The 16,430-nt window shown below is 42.8% G+C and overlaps 1 protein-coding gene across 15 annotated transcripts in view; it reads left to right on the forward strand.

Annotated features, from left to right (window-relative positions):
• The window catches only part of LRIG2 (leucine rich repeats and immunoglobulin like domains 2), a 151,959-nt gene that overhangs the window by 28,669 nt on the left and 106,860 nt on the right, over window positions 1-16,430 (forward strand). For 7 of the 15 annotated variants that reach the window (XM_039536405.1, XM_039536409.1, XM_039536406.1 and 4 more), the window contains exons 13-18: window positions 1,284-1,604; window positions 2,764-3,045; window positions 4,038-4,487; window positions 5,104-5,253; window positions 9,458-9,742; window positions 10,359-10,484. In XM_039536405.1, coding sequence (XP_039392339.1) covers window positions 1,284-1,604; window positions 2,764-3,045; window positions 4,038-4,487; window positions 5,104-5,253; window positions 9,458-9,742; window positions 10,359-10,484 — 1,614 coding nt within the window. Of the gene's footprint in view, window positions 1-1,283; window positions 1,605-2,763; window positions 3,046-4,037; window positions 4,488-5,103; window positions 5,254-6,752; window positions 6,863-7,091; window positions 7,148-9,457; window positions 9,743-10,358; window positions 15,498-16,430 lie in introns of those variants that run through there. The other 8 variants (XM_039536411.1, XM_039536400.1, XM_039536401.1 and 5 more) reach the window with 5 other exon arrangements.

Here is a 16,430-nt window from a genome sequence, read left to right on the forward strand (position 1 = left end):
AAATCGGTTCACGTGCCAAAGGTGGCATGCATGCCGTAGGTTGCCAACCCCTGGTCTAGATAATACCTAGTCCTGCCTTGAGTGCAGGGGACTGGACTAGATGACCTCTTGAGGTCCCTTCCAGTTCTATGATTATATAAGAGGGGAAGTCCTGTGGCAGTATCCTTTAGTTTACTATGAAAATTTGATGTGGCTCAAGTTCTTGATTGTCTGCTTTGTAGAAGGTGTTGAACCCAGTAATAGTGGTTCTCTTAGTACCTAGGAGGGCATGGGTAGCTTAAATTTTTGGTACCACAGGATAGTCTGGGCATCCTGAAGAGAGTAATACTTATTTGGCTTCCTTTGTCATAATATCAGAGGGTGCCTCACAAACCTGAACATATTAATCCTTGCAAAAGGATTGTGAGGTAGGAAAGTGCTATTATCTGCATTTTATAGATGGGGGGAACTGAGGTGGAAACTGTGACTTGTCTAAGGTCACACAGGGACTCTGTGGAAGAGCTGAGAATTTAATCCATGTGTCCTGAGTTCCAGGCTAGCACCTTAACCACCTGGCCATTCTTATCCATCCACCCACATGTCTGTTTTCCCCAGCACCCTACCTCCTTTTTTGGTCTCTAGCAATCTTTGGTGGGTCTTGAGCTCCTAATTCCTACCTCAGTGCTCCCAACCTAACATCTGCCAATGGATTAGCACAACTGAAGCTTTTTGTTAAAACAGTAAGCATTGAAATAGGTATGTTGACATGTAAATTGTCTCCAGACGTCAGTCAACACACTTTCAGGAGGAATGGGACAGTTCTTGTTTCTCAGAGAGGTTTTTTTTAGGTTGTTTGTATGCAGACATATCGCAGCAAGCCACCAGTTTACATTGTGTGATGCCTATAAAGATGTCTTTGCTGCCATAAGAGTTTCTGTCCCTTAAAAAATAAAATTAGATTGTGCAGCACAATTATGCATCTGTATATATAATCTGTAGCAAATCCAGGTAACTGGAAAATACAGGGTCCTGGTGAAGACCTTGAGGTGTCTTTCACCTCATCTGTTCTTGTTTGTTGTCTGTGCCCCCACCTGTTGTCATAATCCTGTTTCGCAGCTTCATTTCCCCAGCAGCTGACTGTCAAACTGAAGATAATTTAATGTGGGGAATAAGCAGTGGAAGCAGATGTTACCTACGATACAAACAGCATTGTTTCCCCATAAAATACCTTTCAATATTTTTCTTGCAACATCAGCTGCATGCTGAAGGGCAAAACCTGATTAATCTTGCTATTCCTTTCACAGATGACTTTCCTAAACCACAGATAAGAGTACATCCTGAGAGCACAATTGCTCTAAGAGGCATAAATGTGACTTTGACTTGCACTGCAGTAAGCACCAGTGATTCACCAATGTCCACTGCATGGCGTAAAGACAGCGAAATATTGTATGATGCAGAAGTTGAGAATTTTGCCAGGTATCAGCAGCAAGATGGAGAGGTCCTTGAGTACACCACAGTCCTGCATCTTTTCAATGTGAATTTCACCGATGAAGGGAAATACCAGTGCATTGTCACCAATCACTTTGGTTCTAATTATTCCAACAAAGCCAAACTGACTGTCAATGGTAAGCAGATATGCTAACAAAAGAGAAACTTTATTTTTTTTCATCTGAGGTTATAAATAAACTTTTATCTAGAAAAATGCTTTTGAAGCTAGTTGTGATTTACAAAAGCTTATGATTTCCCCCTCATTGAAGTTGTTCCAATGTTTGTTCAGACTCCATAAAGAGGCTCACAAAGGCAGGAATAAAACTGGCTGCTTCTATAATGGGTCTGTGGAGAGGAGTCATGTCCAGAGCTGGCTGAAAAATTTGAAAGATATTTTCAGCATTTATCATAGTTATCAAACCTATCATTTCCATAAGTGGTCAGAAATTACAACACTTTTGGGCAAAAATAAATAAATAAATACATCAGATTTTGAAAACATTAAAGTTTTCACCAAGCTCTAGTCACAATTTGTGAGTAATTCTCCAGTCCAGCAAAATGGGTGCAGCATTACTGTTTCTAAACTGAAAGCTCCCCACGTTGGCTGAGCCAGCCACCCTTCCCCTATAAACACTTGCAAAGCTGAGGGAGACAGACATGATAGATCTACCACATAAAACTGAGGAAACAACCATTGTATTGAGGTATTTGAGCCCCATTTAAGGCTTCTGTTTTCATGACCTAAAAGAAGATGGCCGAGAAACCCATGTTAAACCAACCCTTTAGAGAACACTAGATAAGTGGAGGGGACTGTCTGTCCAGAGCAGAAATCCGTTCTAGGAGACACCAGTTTTGACTGGCTTGCTCCAAAGGCACTGACTCTCCTAGTGGGGGGAGAGCCTGTGAGCACTTAGCAGAGCCATGTATGATATTACTATTAGTTATTAAGGTATAATTCACCTCTTTTACAGGGGACAGAAAAGTATGAGCAAATAGCTTAATTCACAAGTCTTTAAGTCGTGCTGCTTTCACCTTTTACTGAGAGGTAGTGGTTGGGACATTTGTCCCCCACTAAGATGATCTTAATGGGGCATTGCAGATTTAGTATTTCATTATAGAATTTTAAATAAAAGAATATACTGCATTTGTATAATTCCTACAATCCTTTAAAAGAATTGCAGCAGTCTGTAAGATCTGCTACAGTTCAGTCCTCTAGTATAGAGAAGAACTTTGCTATTATATGCCCTGATCTGAAAATGTTTTCACATTCAGTTCATAATGTCTCCTCCACTGCAGAGCTGCCTTCCTTTCTGAAAACTCCCATGGATCTAACTATCCGTACTGGGGCCATGGCCCGACTTGAGTGTGCCGCTGAGGGCCACCCCTCTCCCCAGATCTCATGGCAGAAAGACGGTGGCACAGACTTCCCTGCAGCACGAGAGAGGCGAATGCATGTTATGCCTGAAGACGATGTGTTCTTCATCGCAAATGTAAAAATAGAAGATATGGGAATCTATAGCTGTATGGCACAAAACATCGCAGGAGGTCTATCAGCAAATGCCACACTGACTGTGTTGGGTAAGCAAAGCGCAATTCTGGACCTGTACAGATCCTTTCACTTAATTTTTTGTGATGATGGTGGTAGCTGACTTACATGAGAAGTTGATAGGGAATCTAAATGAATTGGATGTAAATTAATATGCTACCAGAATGTCATGTTTCTCTGATCTTAAGGTAGCAGTTTGAGACATCTTAAAAAATGTGACTGAGCTATAAAAGGACCAGTGTTCTACTTAGATCTGGTTGTAGATGGCGTTTTGCAGTAAAGAACCATGGAAGAAATGTATTTTGATAATGTGCGTGGCTACCGCAGAGTTCCCTGTTGTTGACTCACATTATCTTGGGGAAGTTGAATGCCAACCTCGGAAATCGTTTCTAATTCTGCTCCCTTTGTCTGTTGTCCATATCAATCCGCATAATGAAATAACCTCTGATCAGTGATTAGTCTGCAGCTTCATTTGCTGTATATGTTGGCATGGGTTTGGGGGGAGAGAATTATGGGGACACTTCTTGACTAGGTTGATTTTTATAGATTTGATAATTCCAGCTTTGACTCAGGCAGCTGAACTTGATCACAGGCGACCTGGACTATGCTGAGCTGGTATAGGAAGGAAATACCACGAGAAGGGCTGTTTTTTGGTGGTTGATTTTTTTTTGAAGATCCTCTACCCTTTTTTTTACATGAAGGTCATATATAAGCTATAGAAATGGAAAAGACTTCATATCACCCCATGCAGTGTTAACTTCAATGTATTCAGCAAAGCTCTGTCAAGATCAGTTCCAGTGAGTCCACCATTCATGGAAGTGTCTTCCATCACATCAGATCTGTCACAGTATTTCCTGGCCATTGTTCTCTTTGCCCATCTCTATTTTCAAACTCTGGGATTGGATTCTAAATATTATTTGATACACATAGGAAAGTTGCAATTGAGATTCTGTGCAATTATCTTTTTAATCCTATTTGACTTTACAATATTAAAATAACTTTTCTTCCTCTCCACCATATCCAGAAACTCCTTCGTTTGTTAGGCCTCTGGAAGACAGGACAGTAACCCGAGGTGAAACTGCCGTGTTGCAGTGTATAGCTGGTGGCAGTCCAGCCCCTCGCCTGAACTGGACTAAAGATGATGGGCCCCTGACAGTAACAGAACGACACTTCTTTGCTGCTGCCAATCAACTCCTTATCATTGTAGATGCTGGATTAGAGGATGCTGGGAAATATACATGCATTATGTCCAACACACTTGGCACAGAGCGTGGCCATATTTACCTAAATGTATTATCTTCCCCAAATTGTGATTCCTCCCAAAGTGGTATTTTACACGAGGAAGATGGCTGGACGACAGTTGGCATTGTGATTATTGTTGTAGTCTGCTGTGTTGTGGGCACCTCTTTGGTATGGGTTATAGTTATTTATCACATGCGGAGAAAAAGTGAAGACTACAGCATCACTAACACAGGTAGGTAAAATACAAGGCCAGCTTACTTCTGTGGTGTTTTAGCCTATAACTAAATGAAATAATTCCATAAAGAATGTAAAGGAAGAGACCTCACGGGGGTGGGGGGAAGCCTTTGTTTGTCACAGCTGAATTCTTGGTTTATTCACAGGGTCAACTGGGTATATTCAGGCTTTCCCGAGAGAGAGAGAGAGTGTGTCTGTGTGTGTGTCTGTGTGTCTCTCTCTCTCTCTCTCTCTCTGGTGAGAGGAAGAAGTCAAACATGCATTCTTTAACATTGACACGGTATAACATGTTTAATCATAGTGCTCTTCTGAAATGAGGGAAATAAATGAAGTTCACAAAGTTTGTAGTAAATAAGAATTTGAAATTTATGTCTGGGTGAGAACACTCGCAAGACTTAGAGTAAGATGTTGACTGGTTCTGCTTGCTTTTTGGTTAGTCTCTCTTAGCCGGGTATGTGGATCTTTAATTTCTTGAGGAGAATGGGGATGGCATATGTATGAAATCCTTTTCTCAGTATGTTTGCATTAGTCTGCTGAATAGCATCAGCACCACTTTGAAATACTATCACTTACTGTTGAGATAGTCAGTGTTAATCTCTGTGTGCCTCTTTCAGAGGAGATGAATTTACCTGCAGATATTCCCAGTTATTTATCCTCCCAAGGAACTCTTTCTGAACCTCAAGAAGGCTACAGCAACTCAGAGGCAGGAAGCCATCAACAACTTATGCCTCCTGCAAATGGCTACGTGCACAAGGGAACAGATGGTAAGTATGCCCCTTTGCATCGTAGCATTACGCAAAGCAGGATAATAGGTAATAGTATTAGCACTGAAGGTTAAATGTTTTAGACTCTAGAAATTTTAGATTTTTCTTTACTCTAAATTTGAAAACCCTACCTCTTTTTCTTATAGTGCTGGTCTGTATATATTTATTTCACTTTTGAGGTGCATGCTGCCCATATGCTCAAGATCAGAATGGGTGACAATTCATTGGGACTGTGTCTGTGCCCAAATGCCCTCCTGGCCCCCTGTGGCACAAAGGGTGGAGCAGCCCATGGCTGCAGAACAGGACTGAGAGCAATGTGCCTGTCCCTTGTGGTTTAGACAAGTTAACCTATGCAGTGTAGATCAGAGGTTGATTCGCTTTGGGTAGTCATGTATTGGGGTTCAATTCTGGAAAGCTTTTCTGGATACTGAGCTTCAGCCCTTATGGCTGAGCAAAAATCTTTGATGTTCAAGTATGGTCCTTCATGTAAGTGTGCTGCATCCCTTGGGAGGCATATTGTTGATAAATGCTCCATTTGTTGGTATCTTTTCTAAAAGAACCCATAAGGCAAGGGAAGTTTGATCTTCTAGACAAGTTACTGAGGTCAGCTTCTGATCAGGGTAAATATCCACCCAGATCTGAACAGTTCTCCACCAGAAGTACCAAGTTGACTATGAATGTTATGACTGCCTCTAGCGCCCCAACTTCTGAGAAGCACTCCTCTACTGTTTCCAGTTCAAGTCATCTTCATTTGCTGAAAGCAGTAGGATGCAGTCATCCTCTTCTCTAGAGAAGAACAGGCTTCTGTCTGAGAACCTGTCAAAGAGGCATAGACCGCTGCAGCTTTCCTCTCACAAGGGTAGCACAGGACCCAACTTGGGTTCCTCTGCACCCAGAAACACTGTTCTCCATATGCCAGTACCGGCCAAAGAGCACTCTCAAGCAGTTTCCATCTGTCTCTGCGACACTGCCTGTTGGGCACTCCATACTGACACTAAGGCTTTCTGCTCCAGTACCAGCTACTTTGGTACAAATTTTGTTAGCACAAATGTTCTGTCCGATCCACCTCACAGTTGCTGCTCATGGTACTGATGGTCTCGATGCTGAGATACACAGCACTAGATCTAGTAGCATCTGTCTTCTGAGTCACCATTCCATAAAGGTTCCCCGAGCTATATCAATCACTGGTATTTCTTCGGCACCAGAGGTGTGTAGCGTACCGACAAAAGATTTTTCCAGACCTACTAAGGCTTTTGATACAGTCCCTTATGACATTATCATAAAAACAAATTAGGGAAATATGGTCTATGAAATTACTAATAAGGTGGGTGCACAACTAGTTGAAAGGCTAAACTCAAAAAGTAGTTGTCAGTGATTCGCTGTCAAACTGGGAGGGCATATCTAGTGTCTTGCAGGGGTCAGTCCTGGGTCCAGTATTAGTCAATATCTCTATTAATGATTTGGATAATGAAATGAGAGTGTGTGTATAAAATTTGCAGATGACTCCAAGCTGGCTGGGGTTGCAAGCAGTTTTTAGAGGACAGGATTAGAATTCAAAACAACCTTGACGAATTGGTCTGAATTCAACGAGATGAAATTCAATAAAGACAAATGTGAAGTACTGCATTTAAGAAGGAAAAATCAAAAGTACAATTACAAAATGGGGGAAAACTAGCTAGCTGGCAGTACTGCTAAAAAGGACCTGAGGGTTACAGCGGATCACAAATGGAATCAGTCAACAATGTGATGCAGTTGCGAAAAAGGCTAATATTATCTTGCGGTGTATTACCAGGCTGTTTCATGTAAGACATGGGAGGTAACTGTCCCACTCTCCTCAGGACTGGTGAGGTCTCAGCTGGAGTAGTGTCCCCCACATTTGAGGAAAGATGTGGACAAATTGGAGAGAGTTGAGAGGACAGCAACAAAAGGTTTAGAAAATCTGATCTATTATGAGGAAAGGTTTAAAAAAAAAAAAACCCACAAGAACAATAAAAAAAACCTGGGTCTGTTTAGTCCTGAGAGAAGACTAGGGGAACCTGGTAAGTCTTAAAATACATTGAGGTTCTGTTACAAAGAGGATGGTGATCAATTATTCTCTATATCTGCTGAAGGTAAGACAAGAAATAATGGGCTTAATCTGTAGCAGGGGAGATTTAGGTTAGATATTAGAAGAAACTTTCTAGCTATAAGGATAATTACAATCTGGAACAGGCTTCCAATGGAGCTTGTGGATTCCCCATCATTGGAAGTTTTTAAGAACAGGTTTTGGAAACATCTGTCAGGATGTCTAGGTTTACTTGGTCCTGCCCCAGCACAAGAGACTGGACTTGACTTCTCAAGGTCCCTTCCTTTATTCCTATGATTCTGACACACCTACTGCATCAGCTCCACCAATGGAAGAGAAATATTCCTCATCCCCTCCATAGTGGGGGCGGTTCAGCCATTTACTCCAAGGCTTCTTTCTATGATCCTTATATAGAGAATCCAGGACTTGTGGTTACTGTGGTAAATACAAGGTATCTACAGAGACGCCCCTCCTGCTACACTCTGCTGTGACTCCCAATTCATTTTGTGTACAGCCCTCATTCATGGCTATACTGGGCACCAAGAGATTTCCATCATGCCAAGAAACTTCACTCCTAGGCCCCCTCTAAGCCTAGATCTCCCTCCCTGGTAGGGTACAGGAGGGTCCAACAGCATCCGCCCACAGATGTCAATTAGTGACCCTCAACAATTGCAAGTCTCTGAAATTTGTCAGTCAGCTGAACTTGCCCTTCTGCCATCTCATCTTCACCTGATGCTGTTGTCCCATCTGTTCCATCACACTCTGAGGACTACAGCGCTTTTCTTAGATTTGAAAGCCAGAAGGGACCATTGTGATCATCTGGTCTGACCTCTTGTATAACCCAGGCCCTAGAACTTCCCTGAAATAATTCCTAGAGCAGATCTTTTAGAATAGCATTCAATCTTAATTTTAAAAATTTGACTTCCTTCATCAGATGGCAGAGACAGTAGAGATTCCAACTGATATAGGGCAGGAGATATCCCACAAATTGTTAAACATCTTGCACACCTCAGTGCCTGGCTGGCTATGCCATAAACGAGGGACAGGTAGCAACTGCACAGCTCCTGAGGCAGATGCCCGCATCACTTTTCCCCCAGCATCCAAAAAGGCAGACAGAAGGTCCCAGGTACCATCTTTGGAATTCTAGTACTTTTACACTCATCCTACACCTGGATCCCTTGTTTTCACTGCTGCTCAGGAGAGGACAGAACAGAAAAGCTGCAAGGCAACACCTAAAGAAAAGGAGCTCAGATGTCTGGATCTCCTCTGAACCAAGCCGTATTCTGCCCTCTGTCAGCCTCCACTTTAGGATTGCCAGTTACCAGACGCTCCTTGCCAAGTATGATTATATAAAATGGCATGAAGTTTCAGACTTCACAGGAGGTTAGATAGGAATTAAAATCACCGGTAGTGGAATATGTATGGACAAGCACTTGAAGAAAAAGCGGTTACTTACTTTACAGTAACTATGGTACTTCAAGATGTTGTCCATATACATCTATTCCATGACCTGTCCTCCAGCCCTATTACTACAGGACCTGTGTTATGTTTTGGTGAAGGAACTGAGAGATGGTTGGCCCCAATCCACCCTTTATGCTCTCAGATGGGAGGTGGGGGTGCAAAGGGTACTCAGGATGCAGGTGTGACCCCCAACAGAACCTGGCTAAAAGCTTCTGATCTGGAGAACATGGGGAGCATGTGCATCAAGAGTGGGAAATAGACACAAGCACTCGAAGAACCACAGTAATTGTAGGGTAAGGAACTGTTTTAATACAAATGTGATTAGGAAGACATGCATGTTAATTAGATACTGGAACGTCTTTGCTCTTAGAACTTACAAGGCAATAGGAGGTTGCTTTACACCACATTAAACTTCTGTTCTCCCAGGCAAGCTCTGAGTCACCGGGCTAGCATGAATTTGGGTGGCTATGCATGTGACTATGGCGCATTTCTCCTGCAGCTCATTTTCCAAAGGAAGCAAGCATGCATTGTGGAGTTCAGTACCAATCCTATGTCAGTGTCTTTCTCACTGTGGCACGGTGATATTGCATGATCATACCTGTCTATAAAAGCAACTGTAGACACCAGGCATCCCTACTCTTTTAAACAAAGAATATTTTTGTTCCCCCATTGTGTCAGGTGGCACAGGGCCATTAGTGATCTGCTCAGATTGTTATGACAATGCAAACATCTACTCCAGGACCCGTGAGTACTGTCCTTATGCATACATTACAGAAGAGGACCCACTGGATCACACATTGTCCAGTCTCATGGTACAAGTGCCCAAGGAGACCTATCCAACAGACACCCAACATGAAGCCAGAACTCTGGATAATCTTATAGTAGACAGAGAAATGTCTGCCTTTCTTACCCATCATGACAGAATAAATGAGAAGAAACTCTCATCCCAGCAGACTAATAATGGTAAGTTCATGACTCATCCTCTTCTTCCAGTCCGACGGCACAAGCCTGCCTGTTACCTTATATATTCGTACTGGACTAGTCCAATTTTATCTGGTCAAATTGTTGTGTGTGGGGTAGTTAATGTAATCACTGAAGACTTCCTCTCCAGACTGCACTTTGAATGAACAGAAATCTGAAGCTTTGCACCAAATGTCCAAATGCTCTTGGAGTTGAGAAAAATTATATATATATCAAGTATATTTCTCTGCCAACCTTGTCTTTGCTTTAGAATCACACAGATATCCCACAGGAAATCCAAATAGCACTTTTGTATGTTTACTGAATAGAATTCCTAATGTTTCAAAGCACCTGAGGGGGAAAAACATTGTCAATTTAATAGAATCAAGGTTATTTGTGATTCTTCCAGAGAACCTTTGGAGAAACTTGCAGGCATGTTGTAGCTGGTTACAGTAACAGATTGCTACAGTGGGAAGGCTTCCAGTAAAATGTGCCCTCAAAGTTAAATAGAAAATAATCTTGTTAAGAATGTCATATTGCCAAATCACATCGAATCCTTGTTTAGAATTTTGGTGCATTTATCATGAACTCAAATGCCTATCCATTTTTTTTCTCTCAGAACCGTTTCAGCTACCCTTATGGGGACTAAACAGAGACATAGGGTTGTCTCACTCACGCTTCCCACAGCAGCAGTCAGTCCATGAGGAGGCCCCTCAAGCTCTCCGAAGTGAGGGAGTCATTGACGGTGAGAGAGAACAAGCTGTTTCACCCAGACCTTGCCACAGGTTACGTGAACATAACTTTGATTTTAACAGGACTCAGAACATTCAGGAATTTAGTGAAGCCACATAAACAGCAAAGTGAAGCTTTGGAAGCAAATTCAGATCAACTGACTTTGTATTTTCTACCTCAGGATTAACCCCTTGCCCAAAGATGCTGTATACACATGTCTACAATTACAAGCTGAGTGGACCAAGACAGACTCTCAGCTAGGAGTGGGATGATGGCACAAGCTTTTGTCTCTTGGATTTACTTGTGTTGGAAAGATGGGGATCCACAGCATTATATTATGGTTGGACAATTTTGGTGAATGAAGTGAACTCCACTACAAGAGTATTGGAAGGCATGAGCATTATGATGTCATATCAACACAGGCTGTCTGTTCTGAAAATTTCTATCAAGAAGGCTTAGCTGTTTCATGTTGCCTTTCACGCTCCCCATAGAATTCTCCAGTAATTGCAAGCATACAGCTGTTGTCCAGCTTTCTGTTCCTTTAATCTGCTAGCAGGAGTTGCATCATTGTGTCAGACTGGTAACTTTTTGGAGGGTTGTTTTTTCTCCTGTGAGTAAAGTAGTGCTCTAGTTCAGGGGTTCTCAAACTTCATTGCACCACGACCGCCTTCTGACAATAAATTACTACAGAATCCCAGGAGGGGGGACTGAAACCTGAGCCCACTGAAGCCCTGCCACCCTGGAGGGAGTGCTAAGCCCCACTGCCCCAGGCCCGGAGGCCAAAGTCCAAGGGCTTTAGCCACAGGGAGGAGGCCTGTAACCTTAGTCCTGCTTAGTCCAGGACTGAAGCCCTTGGGGGTTGGCTTTGGCCCTGGGCCCCAGCATGTCTAAGCCAGCCCTGGCGACCCCATTAAAATGGGGTTGTGACCCACTTTGGTGTCCTGACCCACAGTTTGAGAACTGCTGCTCTAGTTGTAAATAAATTTGCATTTATAAATATTTTGTATACACTACACATATAAATGTGTTGGCCATAATGTAAATATTTTGTATTATGCCAAAAATACTGTTACATCCTGTTGTAATCTTGAGAACTGGCTATCAAACCATAAAGATTTGTACTGATTAGGTTTTGTGGATCTGAAAGCTTGTTTCTTCAGGGATAGATCTATCCTTTCATGTTGGGATGTCAGTGAAATTGTGACCCTAGTGAATAGCATTGATTTACATACAGCTGTGTATGCCTCTGGCTTGACAGTATACATGTAAACTGCTCCCTCTTCATTACATGGTCGGGGTTCTTGAGCACCAAGTTTGACCCACTTACATCTGTTTGAAAAGTTCTGTAATTCTTTGTATAAAACACCACCTCCATTTTCTGTGGAGCATGAAGTCTCACAGAAACCCTGAAGTAACAAACCAGAGCCTAATCTCAACTTTCCCAGGAGTTCTTGTAAGCAGCGAGCAAAACAAGATTAAAATGGTGACATACCTTGGCAATGGCCCGAATATGCAAAATGACTTTTCATAGTCATCTGGGAAAGTAGTGTTAGGTGTGAAAAATCAATGAGCTCTGAGTAGCTACTGTCTTTAGACTCTGCCAAGATTTAAAATGTCCTCATAAAAAGGCCTTTCTATGCCATATACAGCAGAGAGCTTTGGCTGGATAACCTGATACTCTGCTACCTGTCCTTAGGCCTACCTGTAGGGCCGACTTGCCCTTGTTACAGCCAGCAATGGCCAGCCATCAGTTAGCTGCACTGATACAGGCACCTAGTGTAGTGCACTTCGAAGTAATGTTAAGCTGCACCAATGCAAATACCAACTTAGTGTAGATAGACAACTTGGCTACTATTTGCACCAGTGCAACTTTCTCCCTGCTTGAAAGTGGTATACAAATCGTGGCTTATAGCATTTTTTTTCCTGTCTTGAGGAGGTGTTTGCACAAGTGGATGGTCACAGATGGCTGAAATATCCAGTGCAGACAAGACCTTGGTCTGCCCCACCCCCCCCAAAAAAGGGGGTGAATTTCCCCCCTCATCTCAGTGAGGTGTCAACATCAAAGCCTAATTCTGATCGCAAATGCAGCCATATCATTGGTGGTGACTGTACCAGAAACCTCCAGCTACTCACCCTATGTGTGGGGCTGGACATAAAATCATACAAAATGTAGGGCTGTAAGGGACCTCATGAGATCAAGTCCAGCCCCCTGCGCATAGGCTGGACCACATAAACCTAGATCATCCTTGACAGGAGTTTGTCCAACCAGTTCTTAAACACCCCCAATGATGGGGATTCCCCATCCCCCCTTGTAGCCTGTTCTAGATTGTAATTACCCTTATAGCTAAAAAGTTCTGCAAAAAAATTAACCCAAATCTCCCTTGCTGAAGATTAAGCTTTTTACGATTTGTCCTACCATGAGTGGACATGGAGAACAATTGATTACCATCCTCTTTATAATAGCCCTTAACGTATTTGAATATCTCCAATCCATTGCAAAAGGGTGAGTACTGAGTATGCAGCAGTTAGACATTTAGATTACTGGGGGCAAGCTGTGAAGTGGATGTCCATGGTGAAGTGTCATGGTGTATTGTGTTATGTGGGTTTTCTAGTAAGCTGTTCCACAGCAATGGTGAATATGCAGTTCTGAAAGCTACCCGTCAAAATATCAGAGGTGAAATCCTAGCTCATTGAAGTTGGTTCAGAAACTTGCATTGACTTTAACGAGGCCAGGATTTCACCCTAAATATTTAAAGGGTAAGAGACTCATCTTTGAAAAATCAGGAAACTTTAAAACTTAAATCCACTACTAGCCATCTTTTCCCTAGATTTGGAAAGCAGTTCCCCTTACTGCTGAGGTTCCCTGTGTGACATGTTAACAACAGAACCACTCGATGAATGTTGTCTTCTCCCCAGCAGCACAGGCACAGAAGTGTCACCAATAACATAACATATATCAAATGAATAATATAATCCTACACTGCCTAAAAAGCTGTCACTTTCTGGTAAAATCATCTAGGTAGAGATGCTCATTTTACATTGTTTTTTTTTCATGATTTTCATCTATTTTGCATCTTCAAGGACACAGTGAGCTTATAGCTAAAGCACTTGGTGGTGCTGTCCTTCCTGGTGTATGCTGTCTCCAATAAATAAGATCCCTAGGGCTTTCCTCCTGATCACTGATGCCTTTGTTCAGTCTCTAGAAAATCCACTAATCAGTAGTGGATTCAGCACCGTGACTCTCAATTTTAGAAGGAAAAACGCAGTCTGCATCAAACCAAAAGGTAGAACTCTGCAAGAACTAGTGACTTCTCCTGCTGTTCACTTCTTAGATGGGATTGTAAGGTTTGAGGCATCTCAGGTGACCCCCCCCTCTGAGACCACAGCTAGAACTTACTTGAGCCAGAGATCAGCTCACCTACAGGGTAAGTGAGGCTCCTCAAACATCTTTGAAAATATCCATTACTTTCCTTCTTGGGCATGGCCGGTGGTCAGATCCAGGCAAACAAGGACCAAAGATTCAGCAGTGGTAGTTATCCCAGAGTTCTTAAAGCAAACCGTAAGGTAGTCCAGCAGCTGTACTGTAGGGGGGAGTCAGTTGTTTTTGATGTTCAGATAAAGTAGAACTAAACGCTGGCATTTTAGTCCCTTGGTGCTTTGAAGTTCTCAATATTTTTGGGCTCCTAAATGCAACACTCACTACAGCTCAAAGGGAAATTCTTAAGTACCTGATGGGGGGAGGGGTGGAACCCCAAGTTTCTCTCTGAACTGCATCTAGGAAGGCATATAGTTGATTTTAGCCTGAACTTACCTTTGTTCCAAAGAACCCTGCTGTTGTCTATGGGTATCTCTCCACAGTATTTTGGAGTGAGGCTCCCAAAGCAGCTCAGCACTCGAGCTAGCTCTCTGAAAGCAGCTGTGTAGACAGCATTTGGAAGTTGCGGCTCGGGCCCTAAAGCCTGGGGCAGGGCGGTAAGTGTCAGAGCCTGAGCTGCAACTTCCAAGTGCTACACAGCTACTGTTTGAGCACTAGCACAAGCCCTGCAACCCAGTTCTGTTGAGCTGGGCTGGGAGGCTCACTCCAAAAGTCTGTAGACATACCCTGATAGCCTAAAATCACATCAGAAGTGCCAACTATGAAATTGCTGTGATGGGAAGCTTGCATCATTTCAGGCTTTCTGCCTGATTTGGTCATACATGATAAAGGTCAATGTGGCATAGCTGGTCCACAGCATGTTGAGAGCCATGATCTCTTGGCAGCAGAAAAATAACACTTCATTTCTGCTGTGCTTTTTCCTCTTTCCATTTGGCAAACATTTATTTTCTCCCCCTCCCCCTATTTTGTATGGAGCACAAGTCAACATGGCATTAGCTTCTCTGTTTGTGCAACCCAGTGATGCTAACTTGGTGTGCGTGACGGGTTAGGGAGCCTCATCTGCCCTGGTAACTCAGAACTCCCAGTGAAGTCAAAGGCAGTGTTGTCTTGTAAGGTGTGCAGAATCAGGTCTAAGGCTTGTAAGTTATGCTACCTGCAATAGAACAGATTTACTTAGTGTCCAGGCATAAACAGTGGCCTCTTCAAAATGGTTTTAAGCTGGTTGTACATAGCCTTGACTTACTTATCAATGTACTACTTTTGCATTCCGAAAAACAGGCTAAGTTTCCAACTGCAGATTTAAGAGCAACAGCTCCTAAATTACACAGTTAGAAACAGGATGATGCAGCTACCTGTGTTTTGCTAAGACATTCACCCATCTGTTTACCAAGAGATCTGTCTGACTTGCAGAGAATAACAGAAGTTATTCTGTTTCCCATCAACATACCTGTCTTTGTCAGTCAATGCCAAAGTGAAGCAGCTCTAATAATGGGTGTGTCTAAGGCACTGTCTACAGATCTGCCCTCGTTTACTGTTGCTCTTTCCTAGTATCTGTTTTTCTCACTTATAAGAATGTCTATTTTGTATAGCGTGTGTAACATACTTTTGTCTATTGTAATTTACCTTCATTCAATAAAACACTACATACAGGGTGAGTCTCTGGTGTGGCTTCCATCGCATACAGGGCACACGACAGTCACAAAAAACAGACTTAAATCTTCCAGAGAAAATGCAGCAAAACTAGGTGACAGTCAAGGGGGGAGAGGGACTGGTTCTTCTCTTAATATGAAAGGTGGATGTTTCTTCATATATAAGTGACCATCATGAGCATACTCTTGATTTGAACAATTGGAAGGGTATTGGGTCCTCAGTGATTCTCATCCCTTCTGTCCCTGGATAAGGGACATCGCCTGGTTCCAGAGCTAGATTCCATATGTGGTAGCAGAGTGGCAGCTGGCTGCTCCATTGGGACTGAGCCATACCCTAAATAGGTGAGATTTGAGCATAAGAGTCTGAACTCCGAAGTGTTGATCCTGCCAGTTGCTGATGCATTCTACAGCCTTACACTGCATTAGAGGGAGCTGAGTGGTTTAATCCACTTCTATCTCTAAGAATGTGGGGATGGGTTGGGAAGAAATGACTGCAAGTGGCAATCTATGTGCAAATAGATTAAAACTACAACATAGCACAAGTGCTGTAGGGACAGCCTAGCAGACCATCAGAGAGAGCCTGTTGGCAGTGCGCAAGGTGTCACTTATTCCTAACACAGGATATAGTTAGTGTAGTGGGTTGGAAAAAGATTCCTAGACTCCTATCAAATATCCTGTTGCAGCCCTCCCTCATCTGGAGCCTCTGCACTGGAGTGATGTAGCGTATTGCAAGGCCTACTAGTGAGGCGGCTCCTACACAGACACAGTTTAATATAGTCTGTTACAGTATTTCAGTCTTCCATTCTCACCTGTGGAAGCGTAAACCAGGGCTGTGTTTTTCCCCTGGTAAGAAGATAGGAATGTACTCTAGGCTAACAGTGATGCAGGCATTTTCAAGATGCTCGTTTTCTTGGTTAGCTGCAAGAAAGTAGTC

Source organism: Mauremys reevesii, linkage group 4, assembly GCF_016161935.1.
Source record: "Mauremys reevesii isolate NIE-2019 linkage group 4, ASM1616193v1, whole genome shotgun sequence".
NCBI lineage: Eukaryota > Metazoa > Chordata > Testudines > Geoemydidae > Mauremys > Mauremys reevesii.